Source organism: Mercenaria mercenaria, chromosome 2 (genome assembly GCF_021730395.1).
Source record: "Mercenaria mercenaria strain notata chromosome 2, MADL_Memer_1, whole genome shotgun sequence".
NCBI lineage: Eukaryota > Metazoa > Mollusca > Bivalvia > Venerida > Veneridae > Mercenaria > Mercenaria mercenaria.
In genome coordinates, this window is record NC_069362.1 from 94238121 (window position 1) to 94264841 (window position 26721).

The 26721-nt window shown below is 35.4% G+C and overlaps 2 protein-coding genes across 2 annotated transcripts in view; both read left to right on the forward strand.

Moving 5' to 3' along the window:
- Positions 1-1439: 1439 nt before the first annotated feature.
- Positions 1440-2691, forward strand: LOC123562383 (heavy metal-binding protein HIP-like). Its single transcript, XM_053523926.1, has 2 exons — positions 1440-1847; positions 2210-2691. The coding sequence occupies exons 1-2, from the start codon at positions 1493-1495 to the stop codon at positions 2638-2640; spliced, it is 786 nt and encodes a 261-aa protein (XP_053379901.1). The 5' UTR covers positions 1440-1492; the 3' UTR covers positions 2641-2691.
- A 3381-nt stretch (positions 2692-6072) lies between these two features.
- The window catches only part of LOC123564615 (DDB1- and CUL4-associated factor 17-like), a 30160-nt gene continuing 9511 nt past the window's right edge, over positions 6073-26721 (forward strand). The window contains exons 1-14 of the mRNA XM_045358327.2: positions 6073-6210; positions 8284-8345; positions 8795-8836; positions 10827-10929; positions 14374-14513; positions 16961-17042; positions 18060-18149; positions 18546-18653; positions 19171-19270; positions 19570-19706; positions 20934-21043; positions 22878-22965; positions 25043-25126; positions 26358-26510. Coding sequence (XP_045214262.2) covers positions 6112-6210; positions 8284-8345; positions 8795-8836; positions 10827-10929; positions 14374-14513; positions 16961-17042; positions 18060-18149; positions 18546-18653; positions 19171-19270; positions 19570-19706; positions 20934-21043; positions 22878-22965; positions 25043-25126; positions 26358-26510 — 1398 coding nt within the window. The 5' untranslated portion in view covers positions 6073-6111. The remainder of the gene's footprint in view (positions 6211-8283; positions 8346-8794; positions 8837-10826; positions 10930-14373; positions 14514-16960; positions 17043-18059; positions 18150-18545; positions 18654-19170; positions 19271-19569; positions 19707-20933; positions 21044-22877; positions 22966-25042; positions 25127-26357; positions 26511-26721) is intronic.

Sequence of the window (26721 nt, forward strand, 5' to 3'; positions counted from 1 at the left end):
TCAACTTATATTAAGTGACCACCTGTCTTAAGCAGCCAGATTGTGTCACTCCCTTGACTGGTTGCTAAGCACAGGTTTAACTGTAGTTATTTAACGACATCAGCCTAGTTCTAAAATGTCACACAAACAACGACCTAAATTGTATCGGTGTGGCTTAAAACCGAACAAAAATTATGACAAGAAACGGACAGAATATACGATGCTATTTTTTCAGTCAGTTTAGAAAATTGAGATAGTATATAGAGGAAGTTTGTTTGTTTCGAGTGAATATGGAAAATATCCCACTTCAGGACGATATATATTCCATATACACGAAAAACGAACACATTTTCTGTTTGTCTTATGCTTTTGAAATACGCATCTTGCGACTTTAAATCTCAGGGCGAACAGAGACGAGCATGACGTCAGACGTTAAAACGTGGTAACAAAGATGTACACGACATAAGGCTCCGTTTCATTTTATTAGCTCCTTGACTATTCGAAGAATAGTCCGAGCTATTCTACTCACCCTGGCGTCAGCGTCGTTGAATGCAAGTACGTATAGCTATCAATTAAAGGCATATAGCTTTTGAAACTTCTTTTTTTCTAGGTCAATTACCAACCTCACTGGGTCAAGCCCCATAACTCTGACATGTATTTTGACCAAATTATGCCCCCTTTTGGGAAAATCCTGGTAAAAGTTTTGCATGCCAGTTACTATCTCCAAAACTAATGCAGATATTGAACTGAAACTTCATATGTGTTTTCGGGGTTATAAAACTAGGTAATAGTATCAAGTCCCAAAACTCTGACATGCATTTTTGCCTTAGGAAATCCAGGTTAAAGTTCTGCATACAAGTAACTATCTCAAAAACTAATGCAAATATTAAATTGAAACTTGGTCATAGCATCAAGTCCCATAACTCTGACATAAATTTTTCAAAATGATGTCGCCTTTTGAACTTAAAAACTTCTGGGTAAAGTTCTGCATGCAAGTTACTATCTCCAAAACTAATGCAGATACTCGATTGAAACTCTATTGATATTTTAACATTTAGGGTATTATTCCATTAGCATTGCCTGTCTTACAGACAGCTCTTGTTATTTGTAGCATAACCTTATAAAATTTTCGTTTAGTAAAGTTATTTAAATCGAGAAATATACTATAAAGATCAAAGCGGGACTATAATTTCCATCCCGTTTTACACGAAAAATGAGAAATTAACATAGATGTTCAAGGTGATGTGCTATATCACTCACAGTGAGTGGTATGATGTGCTGTGAGTGATATGCTGTGAGTGATATGCTGTGCTGTGAGTGATATGCTGTTAGTGATATGCTGTGAGTGATATCGATTATAATCATCTCACTGATAAGACACGGTGTTTCATCAATTAGCAATAAATGTAGACATAGAGATAAGAGTATATCTGTAAATGAACTAAGTTCCCTACCTACAATCTAAGTCTTAATGTCATTCACAGTTTGACAAAACAGTAGGAGCAGTAGGCATATGAACATGAAACGTATTATCTCAATTTTTGTCTGGATAGTAACGTCTGGTACTGCATCTGCTATCTCAAGCGAACAAGAGACGCAGTTGTCAGGAGACGCGCTCACTCGCCAACTTCTTGCACGCGTTAATATTATTGAAGCACGCGACAGGAGCCAACAGCACCAAATCGATGCGCTAAAGCTGGAACTGGCCAATCAAAAGCAGGAGATGACACGCATGCGTCGCCAGATTATAGAAAAAGATCTGCAAGTGTCAAAATTGACCCAGATTTGTTCGCAGAAAGTGACAAACAAACCGGATTATCACCAGAATAGTGTGTCTAATTCCAGTAAACTATCAAGAATACATCAAGGTATGCATTTTTTTTTCTATTACATGCATACCTAAATGTTTCTTTTAAACTCATGAACTTTTACACTATTTTAACCACATTCGAATATGATCACTTAACTGTTGCATGAAGAATATACTGAAGCTGACAAGGGGGATATTTTCTTAACATTATTGCCTATTTTTATATGACGTCTCTAATCACTATTCATCATTGGTAAAATGCAGCTTATAGGTCCATCCATACTTTAGTTCAATGGTTGTAGAGTCATTGTTCTCGAACAAAGAAAACAACTTTTAACAAAATGTTAACCAACAACATTATGACATAATTTAACAAGTATACGTTTTTTTTTTTTCGTACACATCGTATCTTTTCTTCAGAAAACAGAATACGTCGAGCTGGGGACGGAGTGCACGTTGCGTTCACCGCCGGGCTCTCCCATAGTATTCTACATGCAGGAGAGCATCAGAACATTGTATTCGACCACGTGGAAACTAATGTAGGAAATGCCTACAATCCCCATCATGGCGTCTTTTTAGCCCCAGTCACTGGTACATACCTTTTCTATACGTCAGTTATGGCTGAAAGTAATCGTGAAATTTGGTGCCAAATAGTCGTAAACGGAGTTAAAAAGGTTACAGCATACGCGCGTGGTACAGATGCTCGATTTGACCAAGGAAGTCAAGCTGTTATTGTTCATCTACAAAAGGGAGACGATGTTGCCGTGCAGAATTATTTAGCTGACGATGGTATTTTTAGCAACCCAGATATCTGGACGTCCTTTTCTGGACTTCTTCTCTATCAAGGGTGATAACTATTTTTATTGTGAAGACTCCAGAAAATTTATAATTGAAAATAAATACAAAATGGGTCTTTCAGTTTGTATTGATTGCGTTTTGTATGGACTGCAGTAAACTCCGGTCATAGCGAACTCATCTGGACAATCATTTATGGAAAGTCGGTGCTCCATGGTAGTTGGCAATATGCTAAACATCAACATGGAAGACCGGTGCGCCATGCTAATTGCCAGATGCTAATGCCAAACAGTAAGTGCAAAATGTTATTTGCCAAATGCTTAATGTCAGATATTGATTGTCAAATGGTAACCGTCAAGCGATAAATGCTAATTGTTAATGCGATATTCCGAAACAATAAATGCCAAATGCTTATTGCTAAGTGGTTATTAAACTAAAGAGCGGATTATATCAGTGTATGAATGCATCCTTTAAATAGTCTTTGGCCTTTGTTCGCTAACTTTGTCTTTATAAGAAAACTTTTTTTTTCTAAACATTTTAGAGTAGAGTCGGTTTGGGTCCCATGTTCCTATGACCGGTAGAACAATTTATTGCTTCAAATCTGACTGGTAGGACATACGTTTTCGCATAACTAAAGGTTACATTCATTAGTTTAAGAGGTACAGACCATTAATTCATAAAGTTAAAGAATTTAATGATTAGCCTTTATCATTTGGTAATAAGCACTAGCCTAGCTATTTTGGCATTTAACATTAAGTATACGGCATATAACATTTGGTATGTAGCAATTAACATTAAGTATTTGGCATTTAGCATTAAATAATTTTCATTTAGCATTTGGCAGTAAGCATGGCACACCGGCTTTCCATAATGTATATATATATCACAACAAACTCCGGTTTTGGCAGTGTTCCTAATACCCGGAGTTTGCTAGAAACGTTACAATTTCCCGTGTACAGAAATTCTTCCCATGATTGCTGAGGAGTTCGAGAGAACGAAATAAACCAACATCAAAAGTCATATAATTCATTTTCGATGTTTAAGTCGTATAGACAAGACCTGTTACATGTTTCATTCCATGCTTCGTTTTTGCACGGACTTCACGCATCAAAAATGTGATATTCAATTACATCATCATTGAATATGTTTCTAGTGTTTCCGTAGAAACAAAATTTCTCCCCCAGAAATCTAAACCATGTTCCAAAACCGTAATTTCGCATTGTTACTTCACAACAAGTTCTACCAGTCTCCAAAACCACTTATTTGATACCGACCAAAATGCAGCCAGTGCAGACCAAGATCAGCCTGCACGGACGTGAGTTACAGAGCGAACACGAAACACATTCATATGACCTTTGACCCTTAAACGTGGCCTTGACCTGAAGTTAAAAAGAACTGAACAAAAGTGTAGTGGCGGAAGAAAAACGTCAAATATTTTTTGTGTTTGTTAAATGTTTGAATGGTTATTGTTAAATTGTTTAACTGTATGAGGTAAAGAACTGTATCTCTAAAACTTATGAATGTATTTGAACATAATATGGTTAAAGAAAGCGCAGTCGTATAGTATATGTGTCAGTGAAATACAAGCTAGATACAATCTCATTTTCACATTGCACTATCTACCTTTTACATCTTAACATGAATAAGCTGAGTTTGAATAATACCATCAGCTTTTTATTTATTTTCATGCATACATAAAATACAAAGGACGTGGCTTTGAAGATTTTAGTTTTAATGAACTGAGCACTGAACATTTTGTAAAACATTTTGCAAAACATCAGAATCTAATGGTAAATTTCGTTTCACAAAATACATTGAGATACATTCATCTATTGTTGACAAAAATACAAGTGTACGTGACTACGCATTTCTAACCAGAAGGCGGTGGTACGTTGGTGAAAACGCGATAGTACGATGGTGAAAACGCGATGGCACGATGGTGAAACCACGATGGTACGATGATGATAACGCGATGGCACGATGGTGAAAAACGCGATGGTACGATGGTGAAAACGCGATGGTACGATGGTGAAACCACGATAGTACGATGATGATAACGCGATGGCACGATGGTGAAAACGCGATGGTACGATGATGAAAACGCGATGGCACGATGGTACGATGATGAAAACGCGATGGCATGATGGTGCGATGGTGAAAACGCGATGGTACGGTGATGAAAACGCGATATTACATCGACATTTCACCATCGTACCATCGCACCATCGCGATTCCATCGCGATCCCCTACTTAGACATTACTGGTTCTACCCTGGCAAGACATTGTCCGTATCAAACATCGTATCGCCATTGCAGTGTTTAAACACAGTAAAATGTAAATAGGGGTGAAAACTCGAAAAAAAAAATATAGAGAAGAAAAGTCAGGTACCGCACGTATAGCGTTGGCACATCGATTCACAGAAAGCTTGTGTAGTGACATTTCTCTCAGGGCAAGGTATACCAAGTGCTATTTCTGTCAATGGTGTTTTGGATAAAATTAGTAATATGTTTTTATTTCAAATCGGCAAGAAAATACTAAGAATGGCCTTTGTGTGAATCGATGTGCCAACGCTATACGTGCGGTACCTGACACACTGGATTTGATCATCTGATGGTGAGTTGTTCTGAGAGAATGTGTAGGCGGAAAGGAACCGGCATCAGAACGCAAAGAATATATTCCGTGATAAACGTACAGTGAGAGTGACAAGAACTTAAAATGGCGTGTTGTTGAAAGAAGTAAGTTTCATACTAACATCATCGTATACCCATGAGTGACTTATCTACATGTAGTGTGTGTGTGTTCGGATTTAACGTCTTTTTCAACAATTTTTCAGTCATATAAACGACGGTGTCTACTTGTAGCAGTGAGCACAATGCCCGACTTTATAGTGCTGCCTCACTGGAATATCACGCCGTAGACACGTGGCATGATATCCCATCCAGTCACATTATACTGACACCGGGCTGACCAGTCCTAGCACTATCCTCTTAATGCTGAGCGCCAAGCGAGGAAGCTGTTTGTACCATTTATTACGTCTCTGGTATGACGCGGCCAGGGATCGAACCCACGACCTCCCGCTCTCGAAGCGGACGCTTTACCTATCTACAAGTAGAGTAGCGTAATAAGGCACCCGTGGCTATCCGACGATGAGTATCATTCATTAAATGCTAAAAATGCCTTCTTTTGTCTAAATCAGAACGTATGAAGTTAATTATAATTCTTAATTTAATAAAATGGTCTTGCTTCGCTTCTTGCTTTTAAAAGCGAATTAAGTTCGTCGAGTACATCCGACTTTATTGAAAGTTCGCCCGCAGACCGCACGCAATCTTTATACTTTTGTAAGAGAGTCATTGAAAGTCTGGAATCTAAAATAACCTCCTAATACTGTAAAGTGTAGAGTTTTCCTTAAAATTGGCGCTCTAGTCATCTAATGAGAATACACAAATTGTGTAAGTGAGATTGAAGTGGTTACCTCCCTTAGTTTAAACGTCGCCTTTTGCATGCATTTGCATTGAGAAATATTCATAATGAGCTCCTGCATCATATACAGACTTAGAAACAGAGAATTACACAGTAACCATTGCATGCGGAAAGACTTTTGTATGGTGAAAACCTTGATCTGCAAGGTAACAAAAATAAATGTTTTTCAAAAGTTAAATGAAGCATGTTTCAAAGCTGTCAAAATTTAATTTTAATAGCAACAGCCACCACCTCTTTGCAGTTTTGAAATACACAATGAAAAACATGTTTTGGGCTCTTATATGTGTATGAATGACAAAGTCATTGTGTTTTTGAACATAAAATCTAATGATGAATTTTTATGGTTGTCAAAACCATGTCCGAGATTTTGACCTGCAACAACTTTTTTCCGGTTTTTATTCAAAAGTGACCACAGCTTATTGATTTTTTTTTCTGCTAGATCTACATAGATTTGGTTTTAATATTTTAATATGACTTATTCATTTATTACAAAGGAAGATTCCCCCATTTTTCTAAGGTAACAAAGCCATTCAGTGAAAAATTAAGATTGAAATTTTAGCTCCATTCAAATACAAATTAAAGGTGCTTTCACTTTGGAAAATAGTCTATATATAGTTTCCAGTCTGCACCCTTTTATGCCGTAGATATCATACCGTATTTAAAATACACCCTATGCAACAGTAATCTGGTGTGAGCATTTGTGCTTTTTTGTGCACACATTTTTTTGAAATTGTGAATCAAGTGTTTGTAATAGTCCAACAAATTTGACACAGTCCTAGGAAATATTGAGATTTTTTTTTTCATATGGGCAATATTCCCACTTGCATCAAACACTCGAAAGACCAAAATAGTGGAAGCAATTTCTGATGAAATTTTCATCGCTGCCGACGCTTTACATGCTATAGGTTTAAATGCCGATTATGTCACTAATTGGCCATAAATTCATATAAAACTTACATGTATCGAAAGGGGATTCAATTCCTCTTTGATTTATGTAAAAATTATCAAATAATATCCAAAATTACCTTTGTATGTTCTGTACACAGTTAACATTTACCGTGTCTACATGCCAGTATGCGCAAGCGATAAAACCAATAACTTTACACAGCTGTGTACTGTGATTTATCCTCCATTATTTCGGTCCTTCAAAGTGACATTTAGATTGCCCTGTCACAAATATAAAACAATCTGAACGTTGAATTATTTTGACTAGTGTTTGCATGTTATCTTTCCTGTGGTTAATGCTAAATTTAGGGCCATCACAGTGGTATGTGTTTTCCATCTATAAGCTATAAAAAATAGTTGACTTTTTCTTATGTATCCTGAGATGAGGTTGGATTTCTCCTGATTAACGTACATTCTTTTGATTAAAAAATTGGACAAAATGTCTTTCAATCAAAATAAAGAGCTCAAAAAACAAAGTTTAAATTAAAAAGCATTTCAATAATGGGGTATTATTTTCGTATTTGAACAACCGGCTATTTTAAGTAAGCTTGACAAGAAACAACTTTTTCATAAAAGTTTGCTTTAGGATTATAATACTTAGATAAAATTCCCCAATTATTTGGACTTTGTATTTCATAAAAGATAGTTTTCAGCCATTGAAATTTATTTTCACATTCTAGAATTTATAAATGATAAAATTATTCTTTCAGTCATTTTCATTTCTTTTGCTTATTTAAGTCTTTAGAATGAAAGATGTTTTGTCTTTAAAATCAGAGGCATTGTTTAAGATTGAGAGAAAGTCTCTCAATGTAGGAGAAGTTCCTGTCTAGATGATTGATGTTTATTGAAATTGGGTAGAAATACCTTTGTATGATCCTTTCTAAATTTTGTACAAATTATTTTTTTAAACTGCAATTATGGGCCCCCAGAGGTCAAAATTGAAAACTTTTAAACACCGTATGAACCACTCAGTACACATTAACCAAACTTGGTTAGAATAAGCTTTGTATGGCTTTGCTCAGATTTGTACTTTGTGTACAGATCTTAGGAAGGTCACATGTACTCAGTCACAGTTCATATTTCAAGTTTTGTAAGGTTGATTTTGTGGGAGAATATTAGTTTGCTTTTTTTTCGCATTTGAACTGTTTTGTTCAAAGTGATTTATACAACACTTCCATTTTACTTGAGATTACTTTAACAAAAGTCTGTTTCAGCTTGGCCTATTTCATTTATTACATTTAAGCAATATTGCATATTTTGAATATCTTTTTCAGGGTAACCGTGTATATAGAAAAATAAGCAGTAGGAAGTCAAACAAAGTATTCTGCTATGAGAGGTAATAAGAAATCTTTTGAAAGAAGACATATAAATAGCTTCTATATTTCAGTTTTCTAGTTATAAAATATATAAATCTCTCTTCCATACATATTTGCTTCAAAATTAACCAAAACAAGTATTTAAAATATCAGACTCTAAACTGACTTGCATGAAAAAAAAACCTAAAAAGCACCAACATGTTACACAAACTAGAATGAATTATGAATTTGATTGGAAGATACTGGTTACTTACCACACATGCAACTTAGCAAGGCAGAGTAATTTCAAACTGTAAAGTAATTTTGTCACATTAGTTTCAGAATAAAATGCTAATGTAGACATGTGATAGAAGGAAGCTATGAAAAAATATGTTGTGCAAATTAACCTAAAAAGCTATTGCTCTTGAATTACTTACGTTTTTCTCCAATGAATCAATATAGCAAATTTATTTGTTTTCATTCATTTCAGCGGAAGATTGTTTTCTGACAATTACAGAGAATGTCAGTATGGGTAAGTTCTAATTAAATCAATCAAAGCTTTGAGAATAATTATGCAGTAACTGTTTTTACTTTGTGAACATTATGTTGTACCGGTATGTGTTTTTAGCTGATCTAAGTGAGCTGTTGTGATTATGTAGTGTCCAGCAGTCATTAGTAATAGTTGTAGAAGAAATTCTTTTAAAAGAACTGTAAGGTAGAGAGTATTGGAAGGAAACACATTTGAGGTAACTAAAATTTGAATGTAACAACTTCGATGTAGCAAGAACTGGAGTATAAGTCTACTTGAAGGTAGTGCAAATTTGTGTAAGAGTTTAAAATTTTAATGATACTTTGATAACTGAGTCTGTGATTTTACCTAGCAAAAGTTTGATATATAACAGGGCCCAAGTTTAAGGTTTGTTATTTGTACTTGTGAATGATATAGGTATGACATTAATGTTGGACAGCTTGTATTGTACAGTATACCTTGATTTGCCATGTATAGGTTCTATTTGTCATGTAGGTGTGACATTGATGTTGGACAGCTTGTATTGTACAGTATACCTTGATTTGCCATGTATAGGTTCTATTTGTCATGTAGGTGTGACATTGATGTTGGACAGCTTGTATTGTACAGTAGTATACCTTGATTTGCCATGTATAGGTACTATTTGTCATGTAGGTGTGACATTGATGTTGGACAGCTTGTATTGTACAGTAGTATACCTTGATTTGCCATGTATAGGTACTATTTGTCATGTAGGTGTGACATTGATGTTGGACAGCTTGTATTGTACAGTAGTATACCTTGATTTGCCATGTATAGGTTCTATTTGTCATGTAGGTGTGACATTGATGTTGGACAGCTTGTATTGTACAGTAGTATACCTTGATTTGCCATGTATAGGTACTATTTGTCATGTAGGTGTGACATTGATGTTGGACAGCTTGTATTGTACAGTATACCTTGATTTGCCATGTATAGGTTCTATTTGTCATGTAGGTGTGACATTGATGTTGGGCAACATGTGCCATACATGAAACCTAGCTCTCAGTGTACATGTTGATGTAGGTATGGCATTAATGGCGGACAACATGTATCATACATGATTTCTAGATCCATCCTGTATAATTTATATTTATGATGTAGGTATGGGATTAATTTTAGACAACATATACAATACATGATTCCTAGATCCATCCTGTATAATTTCAGTGGGTTTTTTTCTAGCCAATTTGGGGCCGAAATAGTGCCCCAATCCCAATGGCAAATAGTATGTTTTTTTCCCAAATTCAAGGCTAAAATTCCCAAAGTTAAATATATTTTCTTTTTTTCCAACTTTTTCAAACAAGACTAAAACCATAAACATTTGAAACACAAGACAGTTTTCTAAATTAATGCATAATGATAAATTATAAAAATGGCCATTTTCTCTCATAAATGTTACATTTTAACAGAAGATATGACTTTTAACAATTCCCAATTTAGGCATTTTCCGATGCATTTTTCCCAATTGTAAAGGCCCCGGCCTCATTCCCAAATTGGTGGGAAAAAAACACTGAATTTGTACTTATGATGTAGGTATGACATTAATAGTGGACAACATGTATTATACACGATTCCTAGATCTGTCATGTTCAGTATACATATATGATGTAGGTATGATATTAACCCTTACCCTGCCAAATTTCTATAATGAACTTGTCCATCTTTCATTGGACAGCACCATTAACAGTTAAAAGGGGTGCATACTAAAATGATATTGACTGAATGGCAACAGTGCAGATCATGATCTGACTGCATGGACATGCAGGCTGGTCGTGATCTGCACTGGTCGCGAAGGCAGAATCAGTTGTGTTCAGCATGATAAGGGTTAATGGTGGACAACATTTATCGTACATGATACCTAGACTGTGTCATGTACAGTTTGTGTATGATGTATGTATGACATTAATAGTGGACTACATGTATCGTACATGATACCTTGACCTGCAATGTTCAGTTTGTATTTATGATACAGGTACGGCATAAATGGTGGACCACATGTATCATACAGGATGCCTAGATCTGACAATTACAACAGGACAAAGTTAGAGGATGCTCTCATCTACAAATGTTACCATGTAAGGAAAATATTAAGTATTGTTTTTCTCTATCAAACCTACGACTACTCTTTTGCAGGTCTAACTGTGTGAAACCTGCATTTTAAGGGGCATGCTTCCAGATGAATATAGTGTTGTTTAAAGAAGAATTGTAAATATGAAAAGTCATAACTCAGTATCCTGCCTTATGATATAAGTCTAAGATTCTTTCACTGGTTGTAGGTGCAGATGGGAATTTCCGGCTTCAAGGGTAACTGTTTAGGCGGTAACCAGGCTCTGCTGAGTTACCACATAAACAGTTACCTGAGAGCCGGATATTCCCATCTGCAGCTACAACTGGTGATAGAATCTTTTTCTTACATACCATATTCAAGAAATGATAATGATAATGAAATCAATTGAACGGTTTCTTTTTAGAACTATTTCTTATAGCAGCATATTTAAACAAAGCATGAAAAACCAACGTCCGTAAACAAGAAAGACGTCATGACATTTCAAAGACAAATAACAATGTTTAGTTCGAGTTTTGTTTTATCAGTTGCAGCGAAACGTTACGAATTTTTGTTAAAATAATGTTTATTGAATAGAGAAATATACTATCAGGAGCAAAGAGGAACTGTCAAGGTATTGGATTTTTATTCCGTTTTTTGAAATAAAATATAAATTACTACATAAATCTCCTACATATATGTAGTTTGTAATACGTCATTTACAGCACCTGAGTCATCTTACACCCAGGGTGTAAGATGGATTTTTCAAGCACCGGTAAAAGTACCAGAAATCAAGGTCACAATTTGAGGTCAAAGGTCAACAGAGCTTTTTTCCTGTCCGGTCCATAACTCTGTCATCCATGAAGGGATTTTAATATTACTTGGCACAGATGTACCTCATAATGAGACAATGTGTCATGCACAACTTTCAGACCCCTAGCTCAAAGGTCAAGGTAAAGAGATGGATATGGATGTTTTTTTTTTTTACTATTAATAACGTTTCCTTTTTGATAATCGGCCAAAAATGCTATATGAAAACAACTTTTGGGTTTTATATATACAAATTTTAATCCAAGTCTTTTGTTTATAAAATACTGTATATATAGTACAATATTGTTTATACATCATTGACAGATATCAGTTCATTATGCTATACTGCAGTAGAGAAAATTAGGTGCCTTCCAGTAGGGGACTTTGTATTGCATGGCAATACTTCATTCACTTGTTTCAACTAAACTTTAATTGAAACTTCAGTACCAAGGCTCTTTTTATGCCCCTGGCATCTACTGATGCAGGAGGCATATAGTGATTGTCCTGTCCATCCGTTCGTCCGCCCGTAAGAGGTTAACCAAATGGGACTGTTTCGTCTAGCACCAATACCCCTAACTAGAATGACTTGATACTAATGCAGGTGTAACCTGTGACCATTCCTCATCTTCAGACATCACCTGACCTCAGTTTGACCTTGACCTTGAACTTGACCTCGTTTTGAACTTAGGTTGCTTTGTATAGACAAGGATGCCACTGGGGGCATCAAGCGTTTATTGAACGCAGCTCCTTGTTATCCCCTGCCGATGAAAGCGGGAGAGGGGTATTGAAATGGCTTTGTCCGTCAGTGCGTCCGTCCGCAGCCATATCTCAGTAACTAGCCAGTAGAATTTCATGAAACTTGAAATAAACATGAACCAACATACTGCAATGATGCCTGTCAAGCATTTTTTTGATTGGTCAATTTTCCTTGAGTAATTGCCCTTGATTTAATGAAAAATGCCCAAAAATGTCCGTCCGCAGCCATTTCTCAGTAACTATCATGTAGAATTTCATAAAACTTGAAATAAACATGCACCAACATACTGCGATGATGCCCGTCAAGTTTTTTTTTGATTGGTCAATTTCCCTTAGAGTTATTGCCCTTGATTTAATGAAAAATCCACGTCTGCAGCAATTTCTCAGTGACAAGCTGGTAGAATTTCATGAAACTTGAAATAAATATGAACCAACATTCTTCGATGATGCCTGTCATTTTTTTTTTTAATTGGTCAATTTTCCTTAGAGTTATTGCCCTTTAATAGTTTAAAAATCTACAGATTTGTACATAACAAACCAACATATTGGTAGAATTTCATTAAATATCATTCATTATTTTCCATGAACAATTATTATAAACATGTGAGGTTGTGTACCCACACCTGGTCACCACCTTGCCTTGGTAACACCCCCCCCCCCCCCCCCAAAAAAAAAAAAAAAAAAAAAAAAAAAAAAAAGATAATTTTTCATTCCTTTTTATTATTTTTTTCAAACCTTCCATGAATATTTATCAACATGCAAAGTTGTACCATTCCCCCACCTCACTCCACCCAGTCATGCCCACCACCCCAAGCATGCATCACCCTGCCCCATCCCCCCATTTTCAGCATTGTTTTGTTTTTAACTTGACTGTTTCAAGAATAGGAAGATGAAATCTCTGAGACTGGTATGAATTTGACATTCAAATGAATTTTATGAATTATGAGCTTTTGAAATACCAAATATGTAAACTTTGTTTTGTCGTGACTATTGATCTGCATCCACTGAGTAGATTTGAACAGAACTGCTCAAACTCCTTCATTATTAATCTTAGTTCTGCATAGTATAAGTGTTTTTGTTGTCCATAAAATTTTGTTTATGCTTTACCTAGGAAACTGCAGATTATATATCAGCCAGACTTGTTATATAGTTTTAGTATTATGCATATCTCAAAAATTTTAAACCCAGAGTCATCAAACTTCACAGGATTGTCATTCTGCATGTGAAGTTTTGCACCTGGTGTTTTAATTGAGATTTTATAAAGCCAGAAGAGAGTTATATCCCTTGACTTAGCATAAAAAGGTCCTAACAGTTTGTGTAGCATATATCTCAAAAAGTATTTTACCTAGGATTATGAAACATTACAGAAATATTAATCAGCATGACTGTGAAGTTGTGCACCTGGTGATTTGTTTGAGATTTCACTCAGCCAGACCAGAGTTATGGCTCTGGAGGAGAGGGCGGAATGGGGGAGGGGGGAGTGGTTCTGTTTCCTATGGACACACATCTAGTTCAGTTAATTTCAGTCTCTTTCCAAACACATGTTGTTGTGATATGACTAGATATTGCATAATATATCTGTTCACCTTTCAATGTAAATAAAGCTGTTTTGGGAGACTTGTGTTTTACAGAGAGCAGTCCTAGATATTTGATTGCTTAAAAAATGCCTTTTAAAGCAGCAGTCTTGGATATACATTGGAAAATCACATATTTTTGAATTACCAGAATGTTGCAAAATATAGGACTGTCAAATTGCATAATGTTTAACCTTTGCATAAGCCTTAAATTTTTCCCTTAAAAGTAATTAAAATCATGGCATTTCAGTAACATTTAATGTACTACTAGTAGTGTGTGGTAAAAAGTAAGCTTTTGATAGATACATTATTTAAATGAATTTTTATAATGATAGGATAAGTTTCATGAGGTTGACAACAGAGCATGTCTGATTGCACTAAAAGCCCGTGAGATGGGGGAAAGCCTTGTACAATATGACCTGAACACTGGACAGCTTATACGGGAAATATATCTATCACATGCTGTCAAATTCAAGTAAGTACAAGATTGAGTTTAGTCTTTCATTGTCATGAAAAGAAAAGAAGAAGGAAGTTTTTGGAATGATAATTGCTAAGTGTTATCAGGAAAACAGTCTAGCGGTCTGGTATATGGCAAATGGATTTAATCTAGAAGTCTTACTGTGTTCATCTTCTTCCATTGTTATCCATCTGTCCATCCATCTACATTTTCACTTACAAACTAAGTATCAAAAGTGGAAGATGAATATTGTTTCTCTTGTTTAAGTTATTATACCCCCACAAAACAAAGTTGGTGGGGGGGGGGGGGGGGGGGTATATAGGAGTGAGCTTGGCGGTCGGTCGGTCGGTCCGTTGGTTTTTGTGGTTTCCGGATGATAACTCATGAAAGGCTTGACTGATTTAAATAATTTTTGGTACACAGGTGTAAAATCAGAAAATACAGGTCAAGTTCGAATTTGGGGTCAATAGGTCAAAGGTCAAGGTCACAGTGACGCTGAATAGTTAAACAGTTTCCGGATGATAACTTGAGAACGCTTGGGCCTGTGATCATATATTTTGGTACACAGGTGTAACATCATGAAATACAGGTCAAGTTCGACTTTGAGGTCTTAGGTCAAAGGTCAAGGTCACAGTGACTCGTAACAGTTAAATGGTTTCCAGATGATAACTTGAGAATGCTTGGGTCTAGGATCTTAAATTTTTGTACACTGGTGTAACATGATTAAATACAGGTCATGTTCGACTTTGAGATTAGTAGGTCAAAAGTCAAGGTCACAATAACACGAAACAGTTAAATGGTTTCCGGATGATAACTTGTGAACGTTTGGGCCTAGGATCATGAAAATTGATGGCGAGGTTGGTTATGACCAGCAGATGACCCCTAATGATTTTGAGGTCAGCAGGTCACAGGTCAAGGTCACAGTGATCCGGAACACTTAAACGGTTTTCGGACAATAACTTCATAATGCTTGGGACTAGGATCACAAAATTTAATAGGGAGGTTGGTCATGACCGGCAGATGACCCTAAATTATTTTGGGTTCCAAAGGTCAAAGGTCATTTAAACCTTTTCCGGACAATAACTTGAGAACCCTTGGGCCGAGGATCATGAAACTTCATAGGGAGGTTGATCATGACCAGCAGATGACCTCTATTGATTTTGAGATCAGTAGGTCAAAGGTCAAGCAAGTTCAGCTTTGACATTGGCTTAATTCTATGACAAGGCCATATTGTGGGGGTATTATTCGTCACTCCTGTAACAACTAGTTTTTTTTTGTTGAATGGGGAGGCATATGGGGTCAATAGATTGAAGGTTAACAGTGATGTAAGTCAGAAAGTACAGTGAAACCATATCCAAACCCCTGTTATCCAAAAAACGATCTAAACAGAAATACCCTTATAATCCGAAACTTCGCTACTTCAAAACTGAACAAACGTTTTAGATTTCTATATCAAAAACCACTCTCATTAGATATTGAGACAAGATTAATTTCATTTTGGATAAATTCAGAGTTACATAAGAGTTTTGATTGACACATGTTATGTATAATTTTGCACTTTATAGTGTAACTTTGCAAAGATACAGCGAAATAGTAGATTTCAATGGATAAAATGCGTAACGGTTTACTTTTCAAATGTGGATTGAACAATGTTTGGAATACACATGTTTCCAAATTCAAAATGGCTGATTGCAGCAGTCAAACAAAAACTATCAGATCTATTTTAAACCAATGGTATTCAAGTTTAGAAACTTTAGTAAATGTAGAAATTATAAATTGTTTAAACATTAACATGAGGGAGTTTGAGAAGTATAACGTAAACACACACTCAAAGTTATTTAGATACATGATAAGGTTTAGAACAAGAAACCATAAATTTGCTGTAGAAACTGGATCTTGACATGGTGTAGACTTCAGTTTGAGAAAATATACACAATGTAATTCCTCAATAGGTGATGAATTTCATTATCTTTTTCCATGTAGGTTTTTTGGTAAACAAAGGAAAAAATCTCTCAAAGTGAAATATTATAAAAGACCAAACATTTGTTTTATTGACATGCTTATGAAAGTAAACTGTTATAGCATGTCGTAGTATGTTTATTAAAGAAATTGTTGAGCCATTTATGTAATGACCAAATGCTTTTAACAAATGTAGGTTTGTGTATATGTACATGCATGTATATGTGTGTACATGCGTGTATATGTATGTGTATATGTGTGTACATGTTTGTATATGTAAATATGTGTATGTAAATTGTTAAAATTTAGCCATTTGCAGAAAAATGAATAAACCGGAAGTGAAAATCTGAATCACTTAGATCCGGTGTGACCTTTCTGGTACATTTATTATCTTAATCCTAGTAGCTCAATATTCTGGCAAGTGACCTGAGAAAACAGTAGGTCAACTGCTTATATTTTTTTCTTGCCTTGAATAAATTTACAGTGACTTTATATTGAACTTTCAGATACATTGCCTGGGCAGAGATGAATGAAATGTTCTATGTTAAATCTGTACATTCTGCAGAAAGGTCAAGGTTCCATATGGCTGTAAGTACCAACATACAGAAATGTTAATTATGTTATTCTTGCATACTGGACAGAAGTTTATCTGTATTTTCACTGTTGCTGGAAAAACTGATCTTACACTGTGTATGTAGGATGTCACATGCTGCAGATAGTCTTATTTTGATTTAATGTCTAAGTTTATTAAATGAATATACAGTTGAAACTTGGTATCTCAAATTCCAAGGGATTGAGTGTTTTACTTCGAGGTAACCTGCTGTTATCACACCTTCTTAAAATGTACGAGGTATTGTCATGACATTACTGGTCATCAGTGTCGGCATGGATGTTGGTTAAGTTTTTTGTTTTGGTCAGTTTGTTTTTTTCCGAAAACTATAAAAGCCAAAGATTTAAACTTGCACACTTGTTTATAATCATCAGCTAAGTAAGTAGACAAAGAAACTATGACATGCATTTTTGTCAGAATTATGTCCCATTATATACTTAGAAAATTGGAATTTCTTGGTTCTTTTTTTTGCTGAACTTTATTCAGGGTGAGCTATAAGTATAGGCATATGGTCTGTCATCCGTTGGCAACATTTTAACTTAAACATATCTCCTCCTAAACTGCTGGTCAGAATTAAATCAAACTTTGTCTGTAGCAGCTTGGCAAGGTTCTCTATTACAGCCCTATATCAGATGATGCAAAAGGAAATGATATCGGTATGATCAAATAAACTGACATTCCCACACATTTCATGGGCATTTAATGTTAATGTTGATTGACTATGTTTTCATTTTTTTAAAATCTTTTTATACATTTTATGATAGAATAGTGCTACCATATGTTTATTTCGTGTTATAACCTCTGCCATATTTTAAAGGATTGGTAGGTGCCAGAGCCCATTAGGGTAAGGGTACCAGTATATCCCTACATAGGAGACATTTTGCATGCCATGTTAACCAGCTTGCTTTTATTCAAAGGGGATCTTTTTAACAAGCTTTAGATTGATGTACTTACTTCTATGCATGTATATGTTATGCTGTACATTTTATTTTCAGACTGGAATATCAATGAATATTGCTATAGTGATTGCAGCATTTTCAGCATTTCCTTTGAAATATGTTGGAATGTTGGAAGTTGATAGACGAGTAAGTTACAGTCTAAATACAGTGTTCACTACTGCTTGACTCACCTGTTCTGTAATATGGACTTTCATTGATCTCTGTTCAAATATAACACAGTACTGTTAATATCATACATCGTAAGAAATGACTCAAAAGATTGATTTTTAAGAAATTGAATTTAGCCAGCTGGCTCATGGAAGGATGGTGGTTTTACCAGGTGCCCTTTTGTACCTGAAATATTATCCAGGAGGCATCTAGTCTTTCTCAACCATGAAAACCTCGAAAGTGGTCATAGGACCTATAATTGTGTTCAGATGACATTAAACCCAACAAATAAACAGACATGATATTTCATGCCTGATACTGAGTAATCCTTTGGTTCTAGTGACATAACTATACTGTCTGTTTCACTTATTTCAGGTGTTTGGAGCAGGTATTACTAATGCCATACTCACCAATGGTATGCTGGTTGTCATGTACATAACCGGACATGTCAGATTCTTCAGTTTTGATCATATTCTTGAAAAGGTATCACAACCTAGTCTTTTCATAGAACAACCTGATTCAGTTGTATGTGAATTCATGGTTTTCCACTTTATTTTAAGTGAACAAAACAGTATTTCTTATTGTGTTTTTTCATTGTAAAGTAATTATAATGCAAAAAATGAAAATTATTTTACACCTTTGTTACTATATATGGTAATGAAAACGGTGCTGTTTTTGCAGCATTATGAGCATTTTCAAGCCATAATACATTTTACCAATATGTGCCTGCTGTAAGTTAGTCATTAGGAAAGATCTGCTTAACTTTTTAATTGTTTTGTTATGTACCAGGCAACAAGGGGTATTATAATGCCTGCAATTCTGAAAAGCAACATTTTATGTTTCTGTTGATTATATGGCTAAGAACAATAACAGAAAATGTTAGTGATAGAATTCCATAGTCATCGTCTTAACTTTTATCTTCAGGTTGAAGTCTTCAGGCATTTACATAACTTGACATTTTATGATACAGTTAGGACATTTTGCCATTCATATTTTACAGTTTAAGTGTTTTGAGCACTCACTGGATTCAGCAAACACAGCACAGAACATACACTGGGGTGATATACCTCTAGGTCTACCTATGAACATCAAAATTACAGGTACACTTTTCTAAATTTAAAGCTGTCACTACATGTTGTTCTTATAAATCAGTAACTTACAATTGTTACCATCTTGTCATATTGTTTCAAGGTCAAAGTTGCATGTTGAGGTCAACAATCAAATAGAGAATATTTCTGTTCCTTTTTGCCCCTAGCATTCTAATTTATCAGTCTTCCAACACATCTGTGACTGTATATTATTCATCTGTTTACCCTTCCATATAAAAGAAGCTTTTTTGGAGACAAGTGCAAAAGCAACCTCTAATTTTCTAATATATTACTGTCATCATATATTTAAGAGTGTCCACCAGCACTGTTTGAAGTACGCTGTGCAGACCAGGATGTACAGATTGGAGGATTTCCCTGGCATTATATCTACTCACCTAGGGGAACATTTGGCATGTTTGAAATCACATCTCTCAAGGATCATATTCAGGTAAATGGTAAAACATCTTCTGTTTTGGAATTTGTTTCCAAACACCAATTGCTGCTAATTTGATTGCATTATGATTTAATATATATGAATCATATCAAAACAGGATATATGTGATTTTATTGTATACCTATATAACTTCTGTAAAAATCAGCTTGTATTTCACAGTTAAATACGAACAGGCAGAAAAAAAATCCGTATTGTCCCTTTTAAATTTCGTATTGTACCTTACATATTGTATGCTGCCAGACTACTTTCATTAATATGCATGACCTGACACAGTTCTATAAATAGCGCACATAAAAAATTCACTTAATTCCATTTTGATATTGATAAACATAGATTTCGCTCAGTAACAAAACAACAAACAAAAAGGTACAAGTACGTAATAAAAGGGTCATTATAACAGTTGCTGGATCTGGGATTTTGTATTCGGCTCTCGTGAATTTTGCAAGGTTGGATCACACTCAGTACTTGTGTGCCCTGTGAGATCTGATCTGGCAAAAATCCACTGAAGCCGAAAACAGCATCCCAGATTGAGCTACTGTTATAATAACCCTATTGTATTTAATATAACCAAAGCAGTGAAGGGAATCCAGGATTTTTTGTGAGCTTGCCTTAGCCCTAGGTGCTTGTGGTATATTTATAGGATTGCTGTATGTCTGTTGTCAGATGTCCACAATTGTGAACACTAGTATCTACATTCTTTGAGCAGTCTGAAACAAATTTCCAGTGTACGTGTACAGTGATAAGATCTCTGCCAAATTCAATTATGAGAAATATTAGACTAGTGTAGCCTGAGCTATTGCCCATGATTATAGAAAATTTGCCATATTTCTTTCTGCGAACACTTTGGTTCCTTTATTTCTTGAACTGTCTTAACTATATTTAGATAAATGACAATGTTAATAACCATAAAATCTCAGCTTAGTTAAATAATGGACAACACTGGACCAGCATAACAAGATTTATGGCCTGTGGTTTAGAAAAACATCTGTATTTTACCTTATGAAAGCTCTAGTCTAGAGACTGAGTATGGACCAGATCAACTAGTTTGGCAAGAGCAACATGCCCTTCATTTTGCAAAGTCTAGTCCTTTATTTCTTCATCACTCTGAATCATGTTTAGACAGAATATGTTTGACCATCCGTACTATAGCCAGCCTAGCAGTAGCAATCTTATATATTTAATATCAAAAAGGTATATTGTCAAGTCATACATATTTTTCAGGCAAAAGGTGGAACATTGCGGGCTAGTTATATGAATCCTGACCCTGACAACTGTATATTCCATGGTGATAATTCAGGTAGAATAATTCATGTCTCAGGGAGTACTGTGAAGTAAGTTCATCGTAATTTCATTGGGTTAATTTCCTTAAATAGCTCTGAAACCAATTGGGATATTTCATTTGAATTTTACATAAGCCGTTTGGCTGATGAAGATGTTGAATTAACAAGTCCCATAACTCTGATGGCTTTTTTTAGAAAAAAATGTCACCCTTTGTAATTGTATTTAATTTTTCACGGTTTTGAAATTTAAGGGAATGACATTAAATCTACAGCAGGGAATTAAATGTGACATTGTGAACTGAAAGGCAAAATAACCAGAACTTTGTCCTGAATATTGATTGTCATCTCCCTTTCTGCACCTTTTTTAAAATTTAAGGAATAACTTTGACTTTATGGAAAGGGATTTAATATGACTTAACACTGTGAAAGATAAGTGAACTTAACAATTCTTATACAAAATTGTTCCCCTTTTGCAATTGTATTTAATTATAGGAATGGTCTCCATCCGTCTGTCCTTCCGTTTGTCCGTAACATTTGTGTCCACTCTATATCTCCTAAAACACTTGAAGGATTTTCATGAAACTTTGGTCAAATGATCACCTCATCAAGACGATGTGCAGAACCCATGAGTTAGCCATGTCAGCTCAAGGACAAGGTCACAATTCAAGGTCAAAGGTTTGAGACTTCCATTTCATGTCTGCTCTGTATCTCCTAAACCCCTTTGAGGATAATCAGGAAACTTGGGTCAAATGATCACCTCATCAAGAGGATATGCAGAACTTATGAGTCAGCCATGTTGGCTCAAGGTTAGGGTCACAACTCGTGGTCAAAGGTTTGAGCCTTCAATTTTGTGTCCGCTCTATATCTCCTAAACCCATTGAAGGATAATCATGAAACTTGGGTCAAATGATCACCTTATCAAGAAGATGTGCAGAACTTATGGGTCAGCCATGTCAGCTCAAGATCAAGGTCACAACTCTGGGTGAAATGTTTGAGCCTTCCATTTTGTGTCCGCTCTGTATCTCATAAAGTCCTTGAAGGAATTTCAAGAAACTTGGGTGAAATGATCACAGCATCAAGACGATGTGCAGAACTCACGAGTCAGCCATGTTGGCTTAAGGTCAAGGTCACAACTCAGGGTCAAATGTTGGAGCCTTCCATTTTGTGTCCTCTCTGTATCTCCTAAACCCCTTGGAGGATAATCATGAAACTTGGGTCAAATGATCACCTCATCAAGAGGATGGGCAGAACTCAGCCTTGTTGGCTCAAGATCAAGGTCACGACTTAAGGTCAAAGGTTTGAGCCTTCCATTTTATGTCTGCTCTGTATCTCCTTAACCCCTTGAAGGATTTTAATATGACTTGGCTGTAATATTCCATTTATCAAGACAATTGTGCAGAATTCAAAATTCACCCCTGCCAGCTTAAGGTCAAGGTCACAACTCAATTTTTTAATGGTTCCACCCAATACCATAAACCCTTCCACTATCCATAACAATAGCGGGGGATATAGCTGTCTTTCAGACTGCCTTGTTTAATCTGCTGTATGGATTTGATAAAACTTGATACAGTAGTACATGACATTGAGAGGAATTCATGATACAGTGATACATGACACTGAGAGAAATTTAAAGACACTTTAACAAAAATCTGCCCAGAATAATGATAAAGTTATCTGCCAATTTGTTCTTCTTTTTAATCATTTTAAGGCAATAAACAGAAAAGCATTACAACTGTAACTCTTTTTTGAATATAGATAAAACGATCTTCCAGATTGAGCATAAAAGGTGCAGTGAGTAGTAGTGAGTGTTATTTACTACCAATAGTGCCTTTTGTAACAAGGCTTTTTGTGGGGTTATCAATCACATTAGTTTGTTCTGTTGTAGGGTATTACAGTTGCAGAGTGAGGCAGGTGGTGAAAAAAGACAGTTGCAGACTGTTTGTACAATAGATGCACACAAAAAAGAACAAAGGGTAAGCATTTATGTGGGATTCACTTTTTTGTTAATTTAGCAATTTTTTTTTTATCTTGCAAAAATTAGCTCTTTCTGAAACTAAGATTTTAATTACTTGTAAGCAAAACATTTACTACTTGCACAAGCGTTAAACCTTGCCTAACTGTTTGCAAGTTTTTGTGAAGTTTAAGTCATGTGTCATATTTGATGTAAATGTACCTTCATATTTGTTGCCAATATCAGCATATCACCTGAACATGCATTTGGCCATATACAAACAGTTGTTTATAGAAAAGATAAACAATTTAAATATATCAATATACAAACAATACTTGGTAGTTTAAATCTCTCTACACAAGGGAGACAATCTGTTTATAGAATGTAAATTGTTTAACACATGTGTCAATCTTGGTCCTATCCACATCATTTCAGTGCAGAGGAAAAGTAATTTATCTATGTTACCTGCAATACAAGATGACACAGTCATGCTTGTAACAGTCCGCATTTTTTTTTGGTGATTCTTTTCATATTTCTGGATATTTGTTTGCATACTTTAATGCATAAATATAGACAACAGATTGTTCTCTTTCCATCAGTAGCTTTACCAACAACATTGTTGGAATAGTACCAAGATTTTATCATATCTTACCCATCTGTCCATTAGAATACCTTTTATAAAGTTTCACACAGTTTCAGAGAAAAAAATAGTGTGAAAACACAAATGGAGAGGGCATGAACAAAAGGTGATGACAATATATATTAAATAAATTACACATGTAGCTCACCATGCTTTGCAGTTGAGTTAACGTTTGGCCTGCTATATTTCTAAAATGGACTGGTCCATCATTCAATTTGGGCAATACCATTTATTATTCAAAGGGGTGTTAACTAGTTAACTATAATTTACTGACTGAATAGCAAACTGGTCGCAAAGGCAGAATCACTTGCTGCCAGCAGGCTTAAGGTTAAAAAATATTGCAGATTTTGACAATTTACAGTAAACCTCGCTTATAAGGAACAGCTTGGGACCTCTAAAAATTGTTCCTTATAACCGAGGTTCCTTATATCCGTATAGCGAACAAGTTCCTTGTAACCGAGGTTTGTATAACGAACACAATTTGTATATAACGAACACGATTTGACTTACGTTTGAAAAGGGCTATGTATTCACACTCCGGGCCGACCGAGAAAGTTGCGAGTCTCTGTCTATTTGTTTTATATATTTATCTTGCACTGGGAAACTCTATACTTAAAATGTCCAAATGATACCAGCCAATGGAATTTATTTCATATCGCATCCATTTTGAAAAAAAAGTGAGCCAGTTATTGTTTGATTAATTCAGGAACGGCTATGAAAAACAACACAATCAAGTCCTGTGACTGTCCTGCAAACAGTCTAAATTCAGTCATCATTTAATCCAATTATCACGATTAGCGGCGAATTCAAAACTGCTAAGTACGCCGCTTGTTAAAAACCATATTCAGAACAATAAATCAAAAGTGGTTTGTCGCGTGTTGATTAGATTACGTAAACACTATTGAAAAACGTGGATCTCTGATTGGTCAGGGTCACCAAGGTTGTAAACTCCGCTTTTTGATTGGCAGGGCAACTTTTTTCCCATAATGTAATTCATTGTGTATTGGGCAAGCATGGGATTTTTCTAGCGTCCTTTTTCAACAAGCGTGTTGTATTATTAATGAACAACACAAGTGAGCTATCTACGAGTGTATTTTAAAGACTGAAGCATAATACACAATCATCTAGTATTTGGTAAATGTTAATGATGATATTTTATATTTTCTTTTTATCGTATACGAGAATCAACAAACTAAAGATCATAGATTGTGTTTATGCACGTGAAAATGCCAATGTTACTCTGACGTCATCAGCGAATTTCATACTTTGGGACTGGAAAAAGAGTTCCTTATAACCGAGTGTTCCTTATAACCGAGTTCACTGTAACCGAGGATTTTTACATTGAATAAAGAAGAAATTAGATCGGGGAATTGAAAACTGTTCCTTATAACCGAGTGTTCCTTATATCTGAGTTCCTTATAAGTGAAGTTTACTGTACTTATTTGTTGAAATACTGTAGGAAGAGAGGTCACTGATGACCTCATCAGGGAGATGTGTGAAGAGGAGGCAGACCGTTGATGAGATTTCAGGACAGGACAATACTGTAAGTCTTTGTGAATCCAGTTATTCACTTGGTCATATATTTGTTAAAAAGTATGAGATTTTCTTTTCATTGTTTCACAAATGTTTTTTCAAGGATAGGCCAGACTGAGATCTGGGAATTGTTTGTGCCTCTGAAGGGTAGCATAGTAAGTAATCACACAGTTCATAAGTTAGTTTTGCTCACTTGTTAATTAGTTCATTCATGTGATGTCTTAGGTTTTAACTTTAGCAATGCAAAGGATTCCAACAAATTTTTACGCAAATGTCAAGCATTTTGAGAAGTTTTGTCAGAATTGGGTTTGTCCTGGTAAGGGGCTGACATTTGTTAGTTAAGGCTGGGGTATCTTAAAGGTCAAGGTCAGTGTGGTCAGACATTGTGAAATTTCTATGGAGAGCTTTTAAGTCCTCTACTGGTGGAAAACCAGAGGGGACTTTAGGAATGACCTCCATCTGTCCGTCCTTCAAGGTCAAGGTCACTGTTGAAGGTCAAGTAAAAATTGTTTCTACTCTATAACTTCTACATGCATTGATGGATTATCTTAGTGCTACACGCAAATGTTCCCCATGATGAGACAATGTCTCAACGCATGATCTATGCTTGTCGGTTAAATGCAAAGGAAAAATTTGTTTCTGCTCCTTACCTTTTAATGTCATTGATAGATATTTTTAGTTCTACAAGGAAATGTTCCCCATGATTAGACTATGTGTTGTGCACATGACTCATGATTGTCAGTCAAAGGTCAAGGTTACTATTGCAGGTCAGGTAAAATTGTTTTTTCACTGGTAGGGGACTTCTGTATTGATGACATCTTTTGGGTTTAGGGTATATTTACCTACAAAGAGACAAGGTATACACAAGCAGGTCCGGTCTGATTTTGCTTCTTACAATCATACTGTTACACCCCTCCCTCCTTCACACACTCCTACCATTTTTTTTTTACAATTGTTTGGGTTTCAACTTACTATTTCATAGTATTATAGTTACACACCCTTTATCTCCCCTGTCCACCCCCTTAAACACAAAGGTAAAAAATCTGTTGGAAATTTTCTGTTCCATTCACTCTTATAGGTCATTTTCTCTTCTCTGTTGGTAAACATTTTTGAATAGTGAAGCAGCTTTTGTTTATACTTGGTTCCAAAATAAATGTCTGTTGCAAAACTACCACAGGATGTTTGTTAGGGAATACAGTATATTATGATATTTTCTTATCAAGTTTCCTATCATTTCACAGCTTATACATCATGTAGACTATGAGGATGAATTAGACCTAACATGGATCTCAGTGACAAGTCCAAATCAACCCTCAAGAGTTTGTTTCTATGACAACCAGTCTTTTGAGTTGATTAAAGAGGTTTATTTAGAAGATACAGATGCATCTGACATGGTATGAAAGTTTCTGTTAAATTGCTGTAAATTTTAGTAACTATAATTTTGCATTAAGGCAAAAGATTTTACTCCATTTTCTCTACTTTTAAATTATCAGTTTAAGAAAAAAAAAAACAAAGAAATATTTCAGCTTGAAAGTTTAGACTAACAGGTGTTTATATAATTATAGATGTTTATATAATAGGATTATTATAATAGTAGCTTGATCT